At 37.6% G+C, this 17,299-nt stretch overlaps 1 protein-coding gene across 3 annotated transcripts in view; it reads right to left on the bottom strand.

Moving 5' to 3' along the window:
- Window positions 1–17,299, bottom strand: part of LOC141396596 (GTPase-activating Rap/Ran-GAP domain-like protein 3) — a 559,487-nt gene that overhangs the window by 130,028 nt on the left and 412,160 nt on the right. For all 3 annotated transcript variants that reach the window (XM_073972169.1, XM_073972170.1, XM_073972171.1), the window contains one exon: window positions 12,627–12,713. In XM_073972169.1, coding sequence (XP_073828270.1) covers window positions 12,627–12,713 — 87 coding nt within the window. The remainder of the gene's footprint in view (window positions 1–12,626; window positions 12,714–17,299) is intronic.

The following is a 17,299-nucleotide window of genomic DNA, read 5'->3' as shown; positions in this document are numbered from 1 at the left end:
CCGCAGACAATCAATTACCAGGAAGGGTAAAGGATGTAAAACAACTTGAAAGTTGTGAACGACATAGCAGAGCAAGGAGTCGAGTTCATTACCAAGTAGTCATCTTTACCAATATGTCTCCAAAATCACATTATGTCAGTCCCTTAAATAAATTTAAATATGAACAAAATGTAAAAGACATTTGTTTTCATTCCCAAAAATTGATAATATGGGAAGAAATAAAACAATAATTAGAAAAATTAAGTTACAATGTTTCATTTATAAAAGCACTTCAAACAAGAACATAATTTTTAATGATGGATTCTCTCAAATAAAACGCTTGCCGTTTAATATTGCCACAATTTTTAATTCAAATACAAAAATTACAAAAAATTATTTTCTAGATTTAAGTACATTTATAAATAAAACACTTTAACTAATTTTTTTAAATATTTTTTATTTTTAACTTTTCAGCATTTAATTTTTTTGACCACTGGGAACCTTATAACAAAACTATAGCCAATTTAGGCCGAAAATGTAGATAAAAACTTTAAAATACCTTAAATCGTGTTGTACCGTTATATAGGGGCTATACCAAAACCTTGACCTGAGTCCAACATTTTTAGTGAGGAAATTTCTGTACCATTGGGAACCCCAAATGCCAAGTTATAGCCAATTCGGCCTAAAAATTTAAACAGAATCTTTAAAATACTGTAAATCGGGTGGTACCGCTATATGGGGGCTCTAAGAAAAAATGGACCCATATTGGTTGTGGTTTCATATTCATGTATTGTCATCCAAGTCTGACAAGTGTGCAAAGTTTTAGTTCGATTGGTCAACTACAACTGTGTGGAAAATAAGTTACTAGATTTGAACTAAACAGCACGAAAGCATGTTAAACAAGTAAAAAAGAGTCAGTCGGCTTTGCCGACAGATATATACCCTCAGCCAATGTGAAGTGAAACTTTCACCTACGGACAGATCGAATGTATTTAAGGTCTCTTCACAATTTTGTGGCCCTTTTGCAACATTTGAACTTGCCGACAAAAATGTGGATTAGAAGTTAACTGCACTAAGACACAAATGTTGAACCTTTGTGGGGGAGGTACCTTTAGGGAGGACCGATATGGGCCATTTTAAAAGTTAAATTAAATTTTGAAAAAAAAAAAAATTAGGAGATCCAAATTGTAGACCAAATTGGTTGCCCCATTCAAGTGATATTGTCCTAGACGTTGTGGACCGGTATTGCCCCATAAAACTAAGTTTGGATATAATATAACGAAGACCAAATGTTGGACCAAATCGGTTGAACAGTTCGAGAGTTATAGGGATTTTTGTAACCTTCCGGGCTGTTTTCCTAAGAAATATGGACATGCCCCTGAAAAAACTTTTACCGTCGTAATGGAGGAAGCGAATGCAAATCGCTTCAACAAAAATGAAAGTGAACTTATCCGAAATTGTGTGTGAGAGGTACCAGAAGGAGTAGACAAATATAGTCCATATTCGAACCTGATCTATATCTGGTAGATATATTAGGATGTGCAAATTATGGATTACATCGGTCAATCCCCTTAAGAGTTATCGTGCGCGCGAACATTTTTGAACTTTTGCGGGGGAGGTAACTGAAGGAGTGGACCGATATGGCTTATCTTCGAATTTAAACTATGTTTGGACACAATATTAAGGAGGCCAAAATTTGGACCGGAATGGCACATCCGTTCGAGAGTTATCTTGCGCTCCATCCACTACACACGGTGTTATAGGGGCTTTTTGCATCTTTCAGGCTATTTTCTCAAGAAGAATGGACTTGCCCCTGATGAAACTTGTACCGCCGTATGGTGGGCAACGAATACAAGTTGTTGCAACAAAAATCAAAGCTATTCGAGAGCAGGTCCTAATCTGAACTTATCTGAAATTTTGTGTGGGAGGTACCCGAAGGAGTGGACCGATTGAGTTTAGTAAAAATTTTACGATGTGCAAAGTATGGATCAAATCGGTTACTTCCTTCAAGATTTATCGTGCGCTCAAATTTTCCGAACATTTTCGAACTTTTGTGGGGGAGGTACCGGAAGGAGTGGATCGATATAGCCCATCTTCGAACTTAAACTACATTTGGACAAAATATTACGAAAGCCAAATTTTGGACCGAATCGGCAGATCCGTTCGAGAGTTATCTTGCGCTCCAACCACTAACACGGTGTCATAGGGTTTTTTGTAACTTTCAGGCCCATTTTTTCAGGAAGTATGGACTTGCCCCTAATGAAACTTACAGCGTCGTGTAGAGGATAGCGAATACAACTTGCGTAAACAAAAATCAAAGCGATTCGAGACCAGGTCCTAAACTGAACTTTTCCGAAATTTTGTGTGGGAGGTACCCGAAGGAGTGGACCGATTGAGTCCATATTGGAACCTCATCTAAGTTTGGTAGAAATTACACGATGTGCAAAGTATGGACCAAATCGGTTATTCCCTACAAGAGTTATCGTGCGCAAAAGTTTTGCGACAATTTTTGAACATTTGTGGGGGAGGTACCTAAAGGAGTGAACCTATATGGCCCATCTTCGAACTTAAATCGAATCTGGACAAACTATTTCGATACCCAAAATTTGAACCGAATCGATTGATCCGTTCGAGAGTTATCGTGCGCACCAGCCAGCCAGACAGACAGACGGACAGACAGACAGACAGACAGACGGACGGACATTGCTAGATCTACTCAAAATTGTCTGAAACGGATATCGTACAAACATACTTGGGGTCTAAAACCATTATTTCGATGAGGCACATTTTTGGTCGTATCAAAGTGTAAATACCCTCTTTAGCCTAAAGGCTGAGGGTATAATAAAATATTGTAATAAAAATAGGTAAAAAAAACTTTTTAAGTTAAACGGTTTTATGTAAAATATACATTGCAATGTTTAAGATAAATGTACTAAAAACCAAAAAAATAATAAAATAGATACAGTCGTGGGAATTATAAACATATGCATAGACTAGACTAAAATAAAACCGTGGGGCACGTCAATTGTCTACAAATTATCGACTTAATGTGCGATAGAAGAATCGTTTAATTCGTCGTTAGGCAGTTGGCCCGCAGACGGTGAGGAAATTACTTACTATTTTCTTGCTCATGGAAATTCCAATAGTTATACACTCCATGTAAATAAAAGAGATGTTTCAACTAGTTTATCGTTGGACATTCACACTGCTGGCTGGCGAGGAATCGTCTCACTGCTCGTAGTTTGTCTTTAATCGACAAAGTACTACTCGCTCACCACTATGAAACCCTAAAACTCGCTTATAATTGAGCTTGTTAGCTTGTTTCCACATTCTAGCCCTACTTATCACACGTCCATCGTTGTCGGTTGAACAACTGCCTAATTATAGTGTAACATTACAAAACAAACATTTTAATCAACGATTGTAGACAATTGACGTGCCCCACGGTTTTATTTTAGTCTAGTCTATGCATATGTTTATAATTCCCACGACTGTATCTATTTTATTATTTTTTGTTTTTTTGTACATTTATCTTAAACATTGCAATGTATATTTTACATAAAACCGTTTAACTTAAAAAGTTTTTTTACCTATTTTTAAACCCTCAGCCTTTAGGCTAAAGAGGGTATTTACACTTTGATACGACCAAAAATGTGCCTCATCGAAATAATGGTTTTAGACCCCAAGTATGTTTGTACTATATCCGTTTCAGACAATTTTGAGTTGATCTAGCAATGTCCGTCCGTCTGTCTGTCTGTCCGTCTGTCTGTCTGTCTGTCTGGCTGGCTGGTGCGCACGATAACTCTCGAACGGATCAATCGATTCGGTTCAAATTTTGGGTATCGAAATATTTTGTCCAGATTCGATTTAAGTTCGAAGATGGGCCATATAGGTCCACTCCTTCAGGTACCTCCCCCACAAATGTTCAAAATTGTCGGAAAACTTGGGCGCACGATAACTCTTGTAGGGAATAACCGATTTGGTTCATACTTTGCACATCGTGTAATTTCTACCAAACTTAGATGAAGTTCCAATATGGACTCAATTGGTCCACTCCTTCGGGTACCTCCCACACAAAATTTCGGAAAAGTTCAGTTTAGGACCTGGTCTCGAATCGCTTTGATTTTTGTTTACTCAAGTTGTATTCGCTGTCCTGTATACGACGCTGTAAGTTTCATTAGGGGCAAGTCCATACTTCCACAAAAAATAGCCTGAAAGTTACAAAAAACCCTATGGCACCGTGTGTAGTGGTTGGAGCGCATGATAACTCTCGAACGGACCTGCCGATTCGGTCCAAAATTTGGCTTTCGTAATATTTTGTCCAAACTTAGTTCAAGTTCAAAGATGGATTATATCGGTCCACTCCTTCCGGTACCTCCCCCACAAAAGTTCGAAAATGTTCGGAAAATTTGTGCGTGCGATAAGTCTTGAAGGAAGTAACCGATTTGGTCCATACATTGCACATTATGAAATTTCTACCAGACTTAGATGAGGTTCCAATATGGACTCAATCGGTAAACTCCTTCGAGTACCTCCCACACAAAATTTCGGAAAAGTTCAGTTTAGGACCTGCTCTCGAATCGCCTTGGTTTTTGTTGTAACATTTTGTATTCACTGTCCCCTATACGAAGGTACAAGTTTCCTCAGGGGCAAGTCCATACTTCCTGAAAAAATAGCCTGAAAGTTGAAAAACAAACCCTATGACACCATGTTTATGGGTGGAAGCGCAAGATAATTCTCGAACTGAAATGCCGATTCCGGCCAAAATTTGGCCTTCGTAATATTGTTTCCAAACTTAGTTTAAGTTCGTAGATAAGCCATATCGGAGTGGACCGATATGGCTTATCTACAGGTACCTACCCCACAAAAGTTCGAAAATATTCGGAAAATTGTGCGCACGATAACTCTTGATGGGAGTGACCGATTTGGTCCATACTTTACACATTCTCATAATATTTACCAGATATAGATCAGGATCGAATATGGAATATGGAGTGGACAAATATCTACTCCATCCCGTACCTCCCACACAAAATTTTGGATAAGTTCACTTTAAGACCTGCTATTAAATCACTTTGATTTTTGTTGGAGCAACTTACATTCGCTGCCTCAATTACGATGGTAAAAGTTGTTTCAGGGACAAGTCCATACTTCTTGAGAAAACAGTCCGAAGGGTGTAAAAACCCCCTATGGCACCCCCATGGTCTATGTCGGACCATTCCTTTAAGTAAATTTTCCGCAAAATTTTTGAACTTTAATCCTAATTAACATTTTTGTCGGTTCATACGACCAAAATTTTGAAACCCCCTAAATACATAAGTTTCTTTTTGTGAAAAAAGTGTTTCAATTTGCACAGGCTGAGGGTATATCTCTGTCGGCAAGGCCGACTGATACTTTTTAACTTGTTATTTTCTAGTTTTTAGTTTTTATTTCGCATTCTGTTTAATTCATTTAGTGCTTCATTATTGCAAGGTTTCTTGCCCGTTAGTTTATTGCAGTCCAACTCCTCTATACGTAGTCCCTGCAAAGATCTTACTCTACTAAGAGCCACGTAGGCTTGACCTTCTTCAAACAGTTTCGCACCTAAATATACGACTGCGTGATCCACAGTGCTGGCCTGCATTTTATGTATTGTAGAAGCCCATGATAGTATTAAAGGCAACACACATCTGTGTGTATCGCTCCCGTTGTTTTGTTAACCTGGCTTCATATTCTTCAGGTGTTCTGACGCTATCATCTGTGTGTATCGCTCACGTAGCTTTGTTAACCTGGCGTCATATTCTTCAGGCGTTTCTGACGCTATCATCTGTGTGTATCGCTCACGTTGCTTTGTTAACCTGGCTTCATATTATTCAGGCGTTTCATACGCCGTCATTTGTGTATATCGCTGACGTTGCTTTTTTAACCTGGCCTCATATTGCTCAGGTGTTTTTGACGCTAATTTTTCCCGTCGTTTCTGTAATCGACTATTTCTATCACCTTCACTTTCTTTAGCTCGTTTTGCTTTATACTTTTCTTTCGCTCTTTGAAGCCTTCGTTTACGTTGTGTTGCAGTTTCTGTTTTATTTGTGTTTGTATTTTTTTATATATTTTTTATCATTTTGTTCCCACGAGTAATGGACATTTAAACGGTCGACCCCCCAGAGGTCCAATAAAGGGGCAAGGCTGTGTACAACAAGATGCGCCTGAGTCTTGAGTGGAAAACGCTAACGACATATCATTTTTATCCACCCTAATGCCATACACTTCTCGGCGCGTTTTAACCTTTCACCTTAACTTGGGTAGTGTACCGCTAACGACGTATCATTTTTAGCCACCCTAACGCCACACAGTCCTCAACACAATAAAAAATCTTGACTTGGGTTGTGGATTCAAGCTGGATTAATCAGATACCTAAATTACAGATTCAATTTAAAAAGGGTTTTTTTCACAATAGACTCCATTTTCACCCTAAGGCGTTTTCGGGACATTGTCTTTATTATCTTGAATTCAGTACTACTTACGTATTTTTATAACTACGATGCCCCAGTGGCATGTGTTAACATATTCCAATTGTGCTCAAACTTTAACAATCTTAAAATCTAACTAAACTAAACACTTTAGGGGAGTGTCGCATAAAAAAAATCCGACATCGACGTTTTCCCTTTGAGTTAAAACCAGACTAATGCAACAAATTAAGACAAAGAAAATATTGAATTTTAAATAAAATATTTGACAATTTAACAAATTTTATATTTTTTAATAGGTTAATAATAAAAAAGTGGTATTACAATATACGTATAACCATATTTTTATATCCACACTGTGGTAAGGGGTCTCAATAGCATAATAATCTGCTAAAAAAGCGACGTTAAACGGCCAACAATTTTAATTTAGGACACTTTGATGATTTTTCCCAACTTTAATTGTCAATTTTACGACTTTTATGACAATTTTCGGCCAAAAACGGTTTGCAAATTTTGCATATTTTTTGCATATTCTGCATATTTTTTGCATATTTTGCATATTTTTTGCATATTTTGTGCATATGCAAAATATGTAAATATGCAAAATAAATACTAAATATGACCCTGCCATTGAATTTAGATTTCTTTGAAACGAATTTTGGTCCAATCAGAATCTTCGTATCTTTATTATTAAAAAATATGCAAATATGCAAAATCCGATGTCTAATAATAAGCGATTCATGCCATTAAAGTAGTGTTGGAGAACTCTCGAGGCTTCTATGACGTTTCAATATGCGCCCAATTTATGAAACTTTTTAACACACTGGATTAATTTTTTTAATTGTTACTCCTTTCAGGCAAATTGAAATGATCCTTGCCTCTGACAACCACAGACTTACCTCCTCTTCCCTGTTAAAATATGTTTCTTGAAAACTGTTTTAAAGTGTTGAATTAATCTGCATTTTGAAAATAATAATATAAGAAGTAAAAAAGTATAAGTCGGGTTTGCCGACCGAGATATTCCCTCAGCCTGTGTGGATTGAAATACTTTTTCCCAAAAAAAAAACCTTATGTATTTTGGGGGTTTTCAAAATTTTGGACGTATGAAATGACAAAAATATAGATTGGATTAAAGTTCAAAAATAGATAGAGCTTTTGTAGCATACTACCCTACGAAAAACATAATATCGCTGCAAACAGGGTCACTAGGAAACCCCCGGTAAAAATATCCCAAAGATTCGCGAACGGACCCTTTCCAAACAATAATGTTGAACATTTGTGTGGTTGGTACCTCAAGGATTGGACCGATAAGGCCCAAATTTGAACGTGAACTAAGTTTGGACAAAATATTTCGATATCCAAAGTTTGGACCAAATCGGTTGCTCCGTTTGTGAGATATTGAGAATATTTTCGAACTTTTGTGGGGGAGGTACCGGAAGGAGTGGACCTATAAGCACCATCTTCGAATTTCATCTAATATTCGAAGAAATATTACGATATCCAAAGTGTGGACGAACGCAGTATTCGGTTCAAGCCACTGCATATTGTGCCATAGGGGTGTTTTACACCTTTCGGACTGTTTTTTCAAGAAGTATGAAATACCCCAGAAGAAACTTTTACTGTCGTAATTGAGGCAGCGAACGCAAGTTGCTTCAACAAAAATCAAAGTGATTCAAGAGCAGGTCTTAAAGTTAATTTATATAAAATTTTGTGTTAGAGGTACCCGAAGGAGTGGACAAGTATAGTCCATGTTCGAACCTGATCTATATCTCGTAGTTATATTAGGATGTGTAAAGCATGGACCAAATCGGCCTCTGCCATCAAGAGATATCGTTATCGGACCGATATGGCTTATCTTCAAACTTAAACTAAGTTTGCACAAAATATTACGAAGGCCACCGAATCGGTAAATCCGTTCGTGAGTAATAAATATTGCGTTCCAACAACTACACACGGTGTCATAGAGGTTTTTTTTTAACTTTCAAGCTATTTTCTCAGAAAGTATGGACTTGCCCCTGATGAAACCTGTAGCGTCGTATGGGGGACATTGAATACAATTGCTACAACAAAAATCAAAGCGATTCGAGTGCAGGTCCAAAACTTAACTTTTCCGAAATTTTGTGTGGGAGGTACCCGAAGGAGTGGACCGATTGAGTCCATATCGGAACCTCATCTAAGACAGATAGACATTTCACGATGTGCAAAGTATGGACCAAATCGGTTACTCCCTTCTAGAGTTATCGGGCGCATAAATTTTCCGAACATTTTCCAACTTTTGTGGGGGCGGTACCGGAAGGAGTGGACCGATATAAATGAAATGAACCTGATATTGAAAGAAAATTTAATGATGTAGCAAAAGGGGCTAAACGATGTCCATTTTCCAATTTTTGAATATTTATTAGAAATGCATGATATATATAATTATTGCACAAACAGTTCCTGGCCACGCAACAACAATTTTTAAACCCCACAGTAATGTTGGCGACATTTTCTGAGTATTTCACCCATGTAAAACTTCTCTACAAGAGGTATCATAGAACACGCCGTTCGTACTTGGCAATAAGCTGCAGGTCCCATATCATTGAACCAATATGAATCGGGGTGCATTCATATTATATGAGAGGAGTGAATTTGTTCCATAATGGAATTTTGATTTGTTGAAAGCTAATTCCCAGGGGTAGTGGTGTAGGGTATCACGTGGTCCGCACCGTCCGACTATAGCCTTTGCTTACTTGTTTTCTTATATTTTAAAGTAAAGTAAAAGTAAATAATGATTTTTTGAAAAATGTTGGTGTCCCGAACTTTATATTTCTATAATGTAGAAAAAAATTGCCCGGAGTCGGAGTCGAGTTATTTTTTTCAACTCAGACTCCGACTCCAGCAAAATTGCTAGACTCCGATTCGTAGACTCCGACTCTGAAACCCTGAGTGCAATACACTTAGGCGAAAATTTGACCTTTTGAAAGTATGGCATGCACTGTACTATTGTACTGCCTGCGCAACAGCGTCAATTTGAAAGCTACTGAGTCATGCCCAATAGGGTCGTTTATCTATAGGTTCACATCATAGAAGGGTCTATTGCTTTGTAAAAGGTCAATAATGATTCTTTGTCAACACCCCAATTGCTGCCGGCCAGTGATTTGTGGAGTTTGTTCCTACTTTTGATCTTGTCGAAAATAGCTGTAGCTTGCGCATACGACTTAAAAGACTGTCGAACGTTACACCCGATATTTTGTTGATTACACTGTGAACACACATTTTGGGGCAGAGATAATTCCTTTTGGAGATGAAAGGCCTTGGTGAGTACATTAAGAACCCCGAAGGACAGATCCGCCGTGAGTCGAACTTCCGCGTTATGGCGTGATGAAGTTTTTGCTAGAGACCCTGTAAGCCATCAGGAATTAGCGTTATATCTTTGTTCACTGTTAATATAGTTTATTTTTGAGATGACATGTCTGCAGTCAAATCAAATGAGGATTATTTTCGTAGAACACTTCGACGTTCTAACTCGCTTCCTTCAATGTCCTTTTCGTCCTTTATTTTAAGAGCCGCTATAAAAGTACCACAAGATGACTTTTTCAACTTCGAAATGTTCTGCAAAAATGTCGCTCAGAAAATTTTAGGTACGGCTCTCATTGACAACTAATCGATTTGGTCGCGTTTAAATTTTCGGTCACACGGCCTGTTTTGGTTAAGTCCTCAATTGATATGTGTGGATATGGCGTGTATGGACGCCTTAAACATACTGTTACACCCAATATTTTGGGGAAGGTCGTAATCAAAATCGGGCCACCATCGACTAATATGTTCAAGGGGAGCCTCATTTCTGCCTTCCATGTGGTGGACAGGGTGGCAGGGGGATATTTGCATGGCCTTTAGATGGAAGTATTGCACTAAATCAGCTATATAAATAGGACTCGATGTCCAGATCGTAGAATCATCAGCATATATTACGAAATATCACCCCGCCTTAGGAAACTCGCTGTTTGTTTGTTAGATTAATAGCCAAACAGGCTATTGTCCTCTTGGTGAATTTTCCCATAAATTGAGCAATTACGAGGGCGGTTCGGAAACTTCTTAGCCTATCAATGAAAGAGAATAGTTAGTTTTTCAAAAATATTTTTATTTTTCAATATAATCTCCTGAAACTTCAATACACTTAGTCCAACGCTTTTCTAGCAATTCTATCCCTTGATTAAAATAGTTTTCCTCAAGGTCTTCAAAATAGTGGTTTACAACTGTAATTGCATCTTATTTGAGGTAAAACGCTTGCCAGCAAGGAATTTTTTTAGATTTGGGAACAAGTAAAAGTCGCTGGGAGCTAAATCAGGAGAATAAGGTGGTCAAGCAACTCGTACTGTAATTCGTTGATTTTTAGCTTGTGTGCTGGTGCGTTGTCTTGATGAAAAATTATTTCTGTGTGTTGTAAGCCAGGACGTTTTTCTCCAATTTGTACATTTAATTGATCCAAAAGGTTGCAATAGTACTCTGAATTTATTGTTTTACCCTTTTGCAGATAGTCAATCAATAAAATACCTTTGAAGTCCCAAAAACCGTTGCCATAACCTTACCAGCCGATTGAATTGTTTTTGCCTTCTTTGGGGCACTTCCTCCAGCTTCAGTCCATTGTTTGGATTGTTCTTTTGTCTCTGGAGTATAGTGGTGGATCCATGTCTCATCAGCAGTTATGAAACGACGCTTAAAATCCATTTTATTTCGCTTAAAACGATCCAAACAAGCTTGAGAAATGTTCATTCTTATGCGTTTTTGATCGACTGTTAACAAATGCGGCACCCATCTTGCAGAAAGCTTTTTCATCTGTAGTTCTTCATGCAAAATTAAATGGACTCGATCATTTGAGATGCCCATAATATTAGCAATTTCACGCACTTTTATTCGTCGATCATTTAATACCATATCATGCACTTTGGCTACAATTTCTGTTGTTGTTGCTGTTTTTGGACGTCCACTACGTGGTTCATCTTCAATGCTTGTACGACCACGTTTAAATTCAGCAACCCAATTTTTTACTCTTGCATATGAAGGAGCACTTTCACCTAACACACTCACCATATCATTATGAATTTCTTGTCCCGATAAACCTTTTTTAATGACAGCACGCACTTCTAATTTTTCCATTGTAAAAAAATTGCGGATGCGTCTTTTTTGAACACCTGTTTCTATATGAAGGAGTTGCCAGATCGAAACAAAATTTAACATGTGTTCATAACAGAGATGGAAGTTTCCAAAACACTTAACTTTTTTCTGTTTATACCGCGCTTTTTGTGCTAGGCTAAGAAGTTTCCGAACTGCCCTCGTATTGGGCAAATCAATGGATTTTATGGGCAAAACCTTTAGTGTTACCTCGAACAATACATAATAATTGGTATCCCATAAATTTGTGTATTTTGATCCTTAGCCCAGGTTAAGCCAATTTCCATTAGCCCTTTATGTAAGGATCGGCAAAAAAGCGTATCTATAAGGCATTCATTCCTTCCAAAGAATGTTTTGAGACTACTCCCACTGTTATGCGTCTCCACAATTTATTCTTGAGCTCGAGTCGTCATAAAATTGGGGAAGAGTTCTTTGTTTCAATACAAATAACTAAATGGCGTTGGACGAAACTAGTCTTCTCTGCCTTTCCCTAAAGTAAATCAATTTTAACTACATCCACATTAAAACTTGTTGTTTTTTTTAAATTTGAAAAAAAAACAAATATGAGATTAAGGTGACTTACTTTAAAAATAATAAGTAAACTCACATCTCAAGAATCTAAAAACTGAATTTTATCAATGCTTAATGATGTGTATGGAACTTGTATTTCCATAGACGAAATAAATAAATAACATCCTAGTAATAATATTAATTATGCAATTAATTTAAGAATTATATCTTTAAAAGACAATATTGATTTCAATGAACGGATTTATTTAATACCGGCCTTGAATGTATACGCGATGAAGCTTTATAAACGGTGTGAAAAATTGAATTTACCCTTCATTCGTGTAGGCTATGAGAATGCTCATGTGACCAAAATGATGTAATAGAATGGCGACACAGAAATATATGTACGTAGATTTTGTATACACGATTGCGTGTTTACATTACAGTTATCAAAAGCGCTTAATCCGGAGATTTATTTGAATGCCCTCATCACATTTGAATGATAATAAACAGAGTATTTTAAAATTAATTACTTACCTCATCTTTTTCAGCAAGGGATTCACCATTTTCAACACGAAATCGTTTAAAATTTGGATCTATGCCATCCAGATCTGTTTGTGGTAACTGAAAAAAAAATGTGACATGTTAAAAGAATTATTTAATAACGTAAATTTTAATGAAATATAAAACTGTGCGACAAAAAAAATTACAAGGAAAACTGAGCAGATTATGAAAGGAGAGCTAAAAATATGAGACAGGTGTATCGGCGTTTTTAAAGTTTGCATCGGAAAACACCCAAGTAGGCGGTGCAAATTCCGCCCATTTCTATTTTTTTCGAAATATTTGAGTTAAGATATCTTGGAATCCTTGCATTTTAGGTATATAGTGACTTTGGCAACTTTACAAAGAAGGACGTGAGGAATATTTTTGTTAAAAATGTTAACCCTCATGCGGTTCATCAAAGGGGCTTTTTGGTCCTTTTTTCGAAAATCTTTCAAAAACTCCTTAAATGTTTGGATTTGATATGATCACATTATCAAATCCAAACATTTTACAAAATTGTTCGTCATAAAATTTTACTATCCCAGAATCTATAAATATTATTTAATCGCCAGGAAGTTCTAAAAATGAAAAACACGTTTTAGCTTTAAAGTCGGACTTCATCTGAGTTTATTCAAAATAGTCCCAAAAACATAATTTTAGAGCGATGACGTCAAAGACAAAAATATTCTTCGCCAAATTTTATTATGGGTCGCCAAAGAAATGTCTATTTACATTGCATATCATGTAAATATCAGTGTCACTTTTTCTGAAAAAACATGAAAATATTTCCCATTTTTTTGATGATATTTTTCTTCTTTTATCGAGTTGATACGTAGTATGAAACATGGTTCTAAGTGAAAAGTGAGAAAAGAAGCAATATTCTACACAAAATTTCAAAATCAAAAATGCACCGCCATGTGGCTCGAATTTATATGCCTTTTTAGCGGGTTCATCATCGCTCATTCTTATTATATAACCTAGCCAAAGCAATCGTTGCATCTTCATACGTATAACTATATTGATGTCGTTGTATAGCAGATACAGCTCGTAGTTCATACGACGTCGATATTCACCGTCAACGCAGATTGGTCCGTAGATCTTTCGAAGAATTTTTCTCTCAAACACGCCAAGCACTGCCATATCTGCTTGCGCAAGTACCCAGGCTTCGGAACCATACATCAGCATGGGTTGTAACAGTGTTTTTAAAGCGTTATTTTTGTTTGACGAGTTGTGGCTTTGTTTTTAAACTGCTTACTTAAACCAAAGTAGCATCTGTTGGCCAATTCAATTCTTTTTTTATTTCACAACTGATGTCGTTTGTTGTGTTTACGGCGGTGCCGAGGTATACGAAGTCTTGTACTACCTCAAAATTATAGGAACCAACTTCAACAGTTAGTCCGATCTCAATGGACGCATTGCGCGTCGACATTAGCTTTGTCTTCCCACCGTTTACCGCCAGACCCACTTTAGCTGATTCTCCTTCGACCTTCATAAAGGTATCGGTTACTTCTTTTACTGATCGTCCCATGATGTCTATATCATCAGCGTAAGCAAGTAACATGTGGCTATTGGTGTAGATTGTGTCACTTCTTTTGACGTTTGCCTCTCGTATAACCTTTTCTAGCAGGAAGTTGTAAAGATCACACGAAAGGCTGTCTCCTTGCCTGAAACCTCTTTTGGTACAATACTCTTCGGAGAGGTTCTTTCCTATTTTAACTGAAGATCTTGTGTCAGTTAGAGTCATTTTACAAATCCGAATGAGCTTTGCGGGGATTCCAAATTCAGACATGGCGTGGAATACCTTTGAACGTAGCGGGCTGTCGAAGGCTGCTGTATAATCGACAAAAAGGTGGTAGGTGTCGATCTGCATCTCTTGGGTCTTCTCCAGGATTTGCCGCAGGGTAAATATCTGGCCAATTGTGGACTTGCCAGGTCTAAAGCCGCATTGGTATGGTCCAACTATTTCGTTGACCATGGGCTTTAGTCGTTCGGACATTATCCCTGACACTATCTTATAGGCGATAGGGAGAAGACTTTTGCCCTTATAGTTGGAGCATAAAGTCTTATCTCCTTTCTTGTGGACGGGACACAGGATGCTCAGGTTCCAATCGTCGGGTACGCGTTCTTCCCGCCAGATGGTGCAACTAGCTGATGCATACACCTTATCAGCGCGTCGCCTCCGGTTTTAAACAGCTCGGTTGGTAGGCCTTCAGCTCCTGCTGCCTTATTATTCTTCAGCCGTTTTATTGCTGTCTTTACCTCATCTTGGCCGGGTGTCAGCCGGGATACCAATAGTTTGGAAAAATGTTCTTTCCATATCCTTAGCACACTATCTGTATCAGCTACCAGATTACCTTGCTGGTCTCTACAGGAGGATGTGCCAGTTCCAAAGCCATCAGTTTGATGTTTCACTCTTTGGTAGAATTTTCGGACTTCATTCTATCTCCTGTTTATCTCGATTTGTTCACACTCCCGCTTTTTTGTCTCTCTCTTTTTCCTGCGGAAAAGACGTTTCTCCTCTCTCCTTTTCTCCCGATACCTCTCTTGTGCGCTACGCGTTGCTACTGATTGTAAAGTAGCCCTATATGCTGCATTTTTCTCTTCGGTGTCAGCACGACACTCCTGATCATACCATGGATTCCTTGGTGGAGGTATCTGGTATCCAAGTACTGTTATTTGCGTACTGTATTTTGCGGCTGTTTGAATGGAGTGGACAATGTTTTGCCGTTGTCCAGATATGTTATCGGGACGAGGAGTGCTTTGATTAAGCAGTTGGGCCAGTTGAGTGGAATATGTTGAGGCTATCTGTTGAGATTGCTGCTTACCGATGTCAAACTTCCGTGTTGTGTCTGTTCGCACTTTGTTTGCTATGTTTAATCTGGTACATACCTTTGCTGCAACAAGGTAGTGGTCCGAGTCTATGTTTGCACCTCGGAACGATCGTACATCCAACACGCTTGATGTATGTCTTCCGTCTATCACAACGTGATCAATTTGATTTCTTGTTCTTTGATCTGGCGACAGCCAGGTGCCCTTATGAATATCGAGATGCTTAAATCTGGTACTGCTAACTAACATGTTTCTTCCAGCTGCAAAGTCTATCAGCCTCATACCATTGTTAGATGTTTCACTGTGGAGACTGATTTTCCCGACTGTTGGGCCAAAGATATTCTCCTTTCCAATTTTGGCATTAAAATCGCCTAATATAATTTTAATATCATGGGCAGGGCAACGGTCATAAGTTTCTTCTAAGCGCTCTTAAAATATATCTTTGGTCTGTTCGTCCTTGTCTTTAGTGGGAGCATGAGCGCAAATAAAGCTGGTGTTGAAGAATTTTGCTTTTAATCGAATTGCAGCGAGTCTTCCATTCACTGTGGTGAATCTGGAGACCAGATGTTTTTACCTCCGACCAACTACAAATCCGCAACCAAACTCATGCTTTGTTCCATCGTATTTCCTGTATGGCAGTAATGTCGGCCTTGTACTTTTCAAGTACATCTGCCAATGCGTAAACTACACCTTTTCTATAAAGAGTGCGAACATTCCAGGTGCAGATTCGCAGATCATGATCCTTAAAACGTTTGCAAGGTTCGTCGACTTTAAAGGGGTTTGTTTTTCTTTTCTTTCGTTTTTTCATAGTAGGCTTTTTTTTCTAGGGGAGGGTTACTAACCCGACACCCAAACCCAAGTTTTTAACGTTCTTATGGGTGAACGCGCGGCACATGTTAGCTCACTACCTTTAACGGGTATTAAAGGCAGTTCCGCAGGTGAAACCACGGGGAGGTCAGTGTCCACTTGAGATGAAAGAGGGACCAAGATAAAGAATATTTTGCCCTTGACGTCATCTCTCTAAAATTATGTTTTGTGGTACAATTTTGAATAAACTCAGATGAAGTCCGTCTTTAAACCTAAAACGTGTTTTTCATTTTTAGAGATTCCTGGCGATTAGATAAGATTTGCAGATTCGGTGTATTCTGAGACCTATAGTAAATTTTTATGGCGAAAATTTTTGTGAAATATTTGGATTTGATATGAAGACATTTTAGAGGAGTTTTTGAAAGATTTTCGAAAAAAGGACCAAAAAGACCCCTTTGATGAACCACATGATTTTTGAGATTTTTAATTTAATTTTTGCCAAAGATACTATATACCTAAAATGCAAGGATTCCAAGATATCTTAACTCGAATATTTCGAAAAAACTAGAAATGAGCGGAACATTCCCCGCCTTCTTTGGTTACTTTCCGATGTAAACTTTAAAAACGCCGATACATGTGTCTCATATTTTTAGCTCTACTTTTATAATCTACTCAGATTTTCCCATCATTTTGAAAAAATTTAATTTTGTTGCACAGTGTATAAAATTTAAATATAGCATTATAAGATGAATCTCTAATTGTTTGATTTAAAAACAAAACAACAACCAACGTGGGTATTTTATCTTAATCTTAATACCTCACTTCCTTATAGCCTGTTCTCAATTATTTCTGTAAAACACAATTCCACCTAAAACACTCTTTTCAATTATTAAACACATGGGAGTGATTGTCTGCACAAAAAGTACACACAAAAGTGTCACGCACTTTTCATAAATAATTACTTAGCATATAGGAAAAATCCTAAAAGATTTTCTTTTTAAACTACAGCCAATCTACATTTTAATATTTTA

This window comes from Musca autumnalis, unplaced genomic scaffold (assembly GCF_047663935.1).
Source record: "Musca autumnalis isolate F117 unplaced genomic scaffold, ASM4766393v1 scaffold_3, whole genome shotgun sequence".
In the NCBI taxonomy this organism is placed as follows: Eukaryota; Metazoa; Arthropoda; class Insecta; order Diptera; family Muscidae; genus Musca; species Musca autumnalis.
Note: the sequence above shows the minus strand (reverse complement) of the source record. Positions and strands in the feature narration are given on the sequence as shown.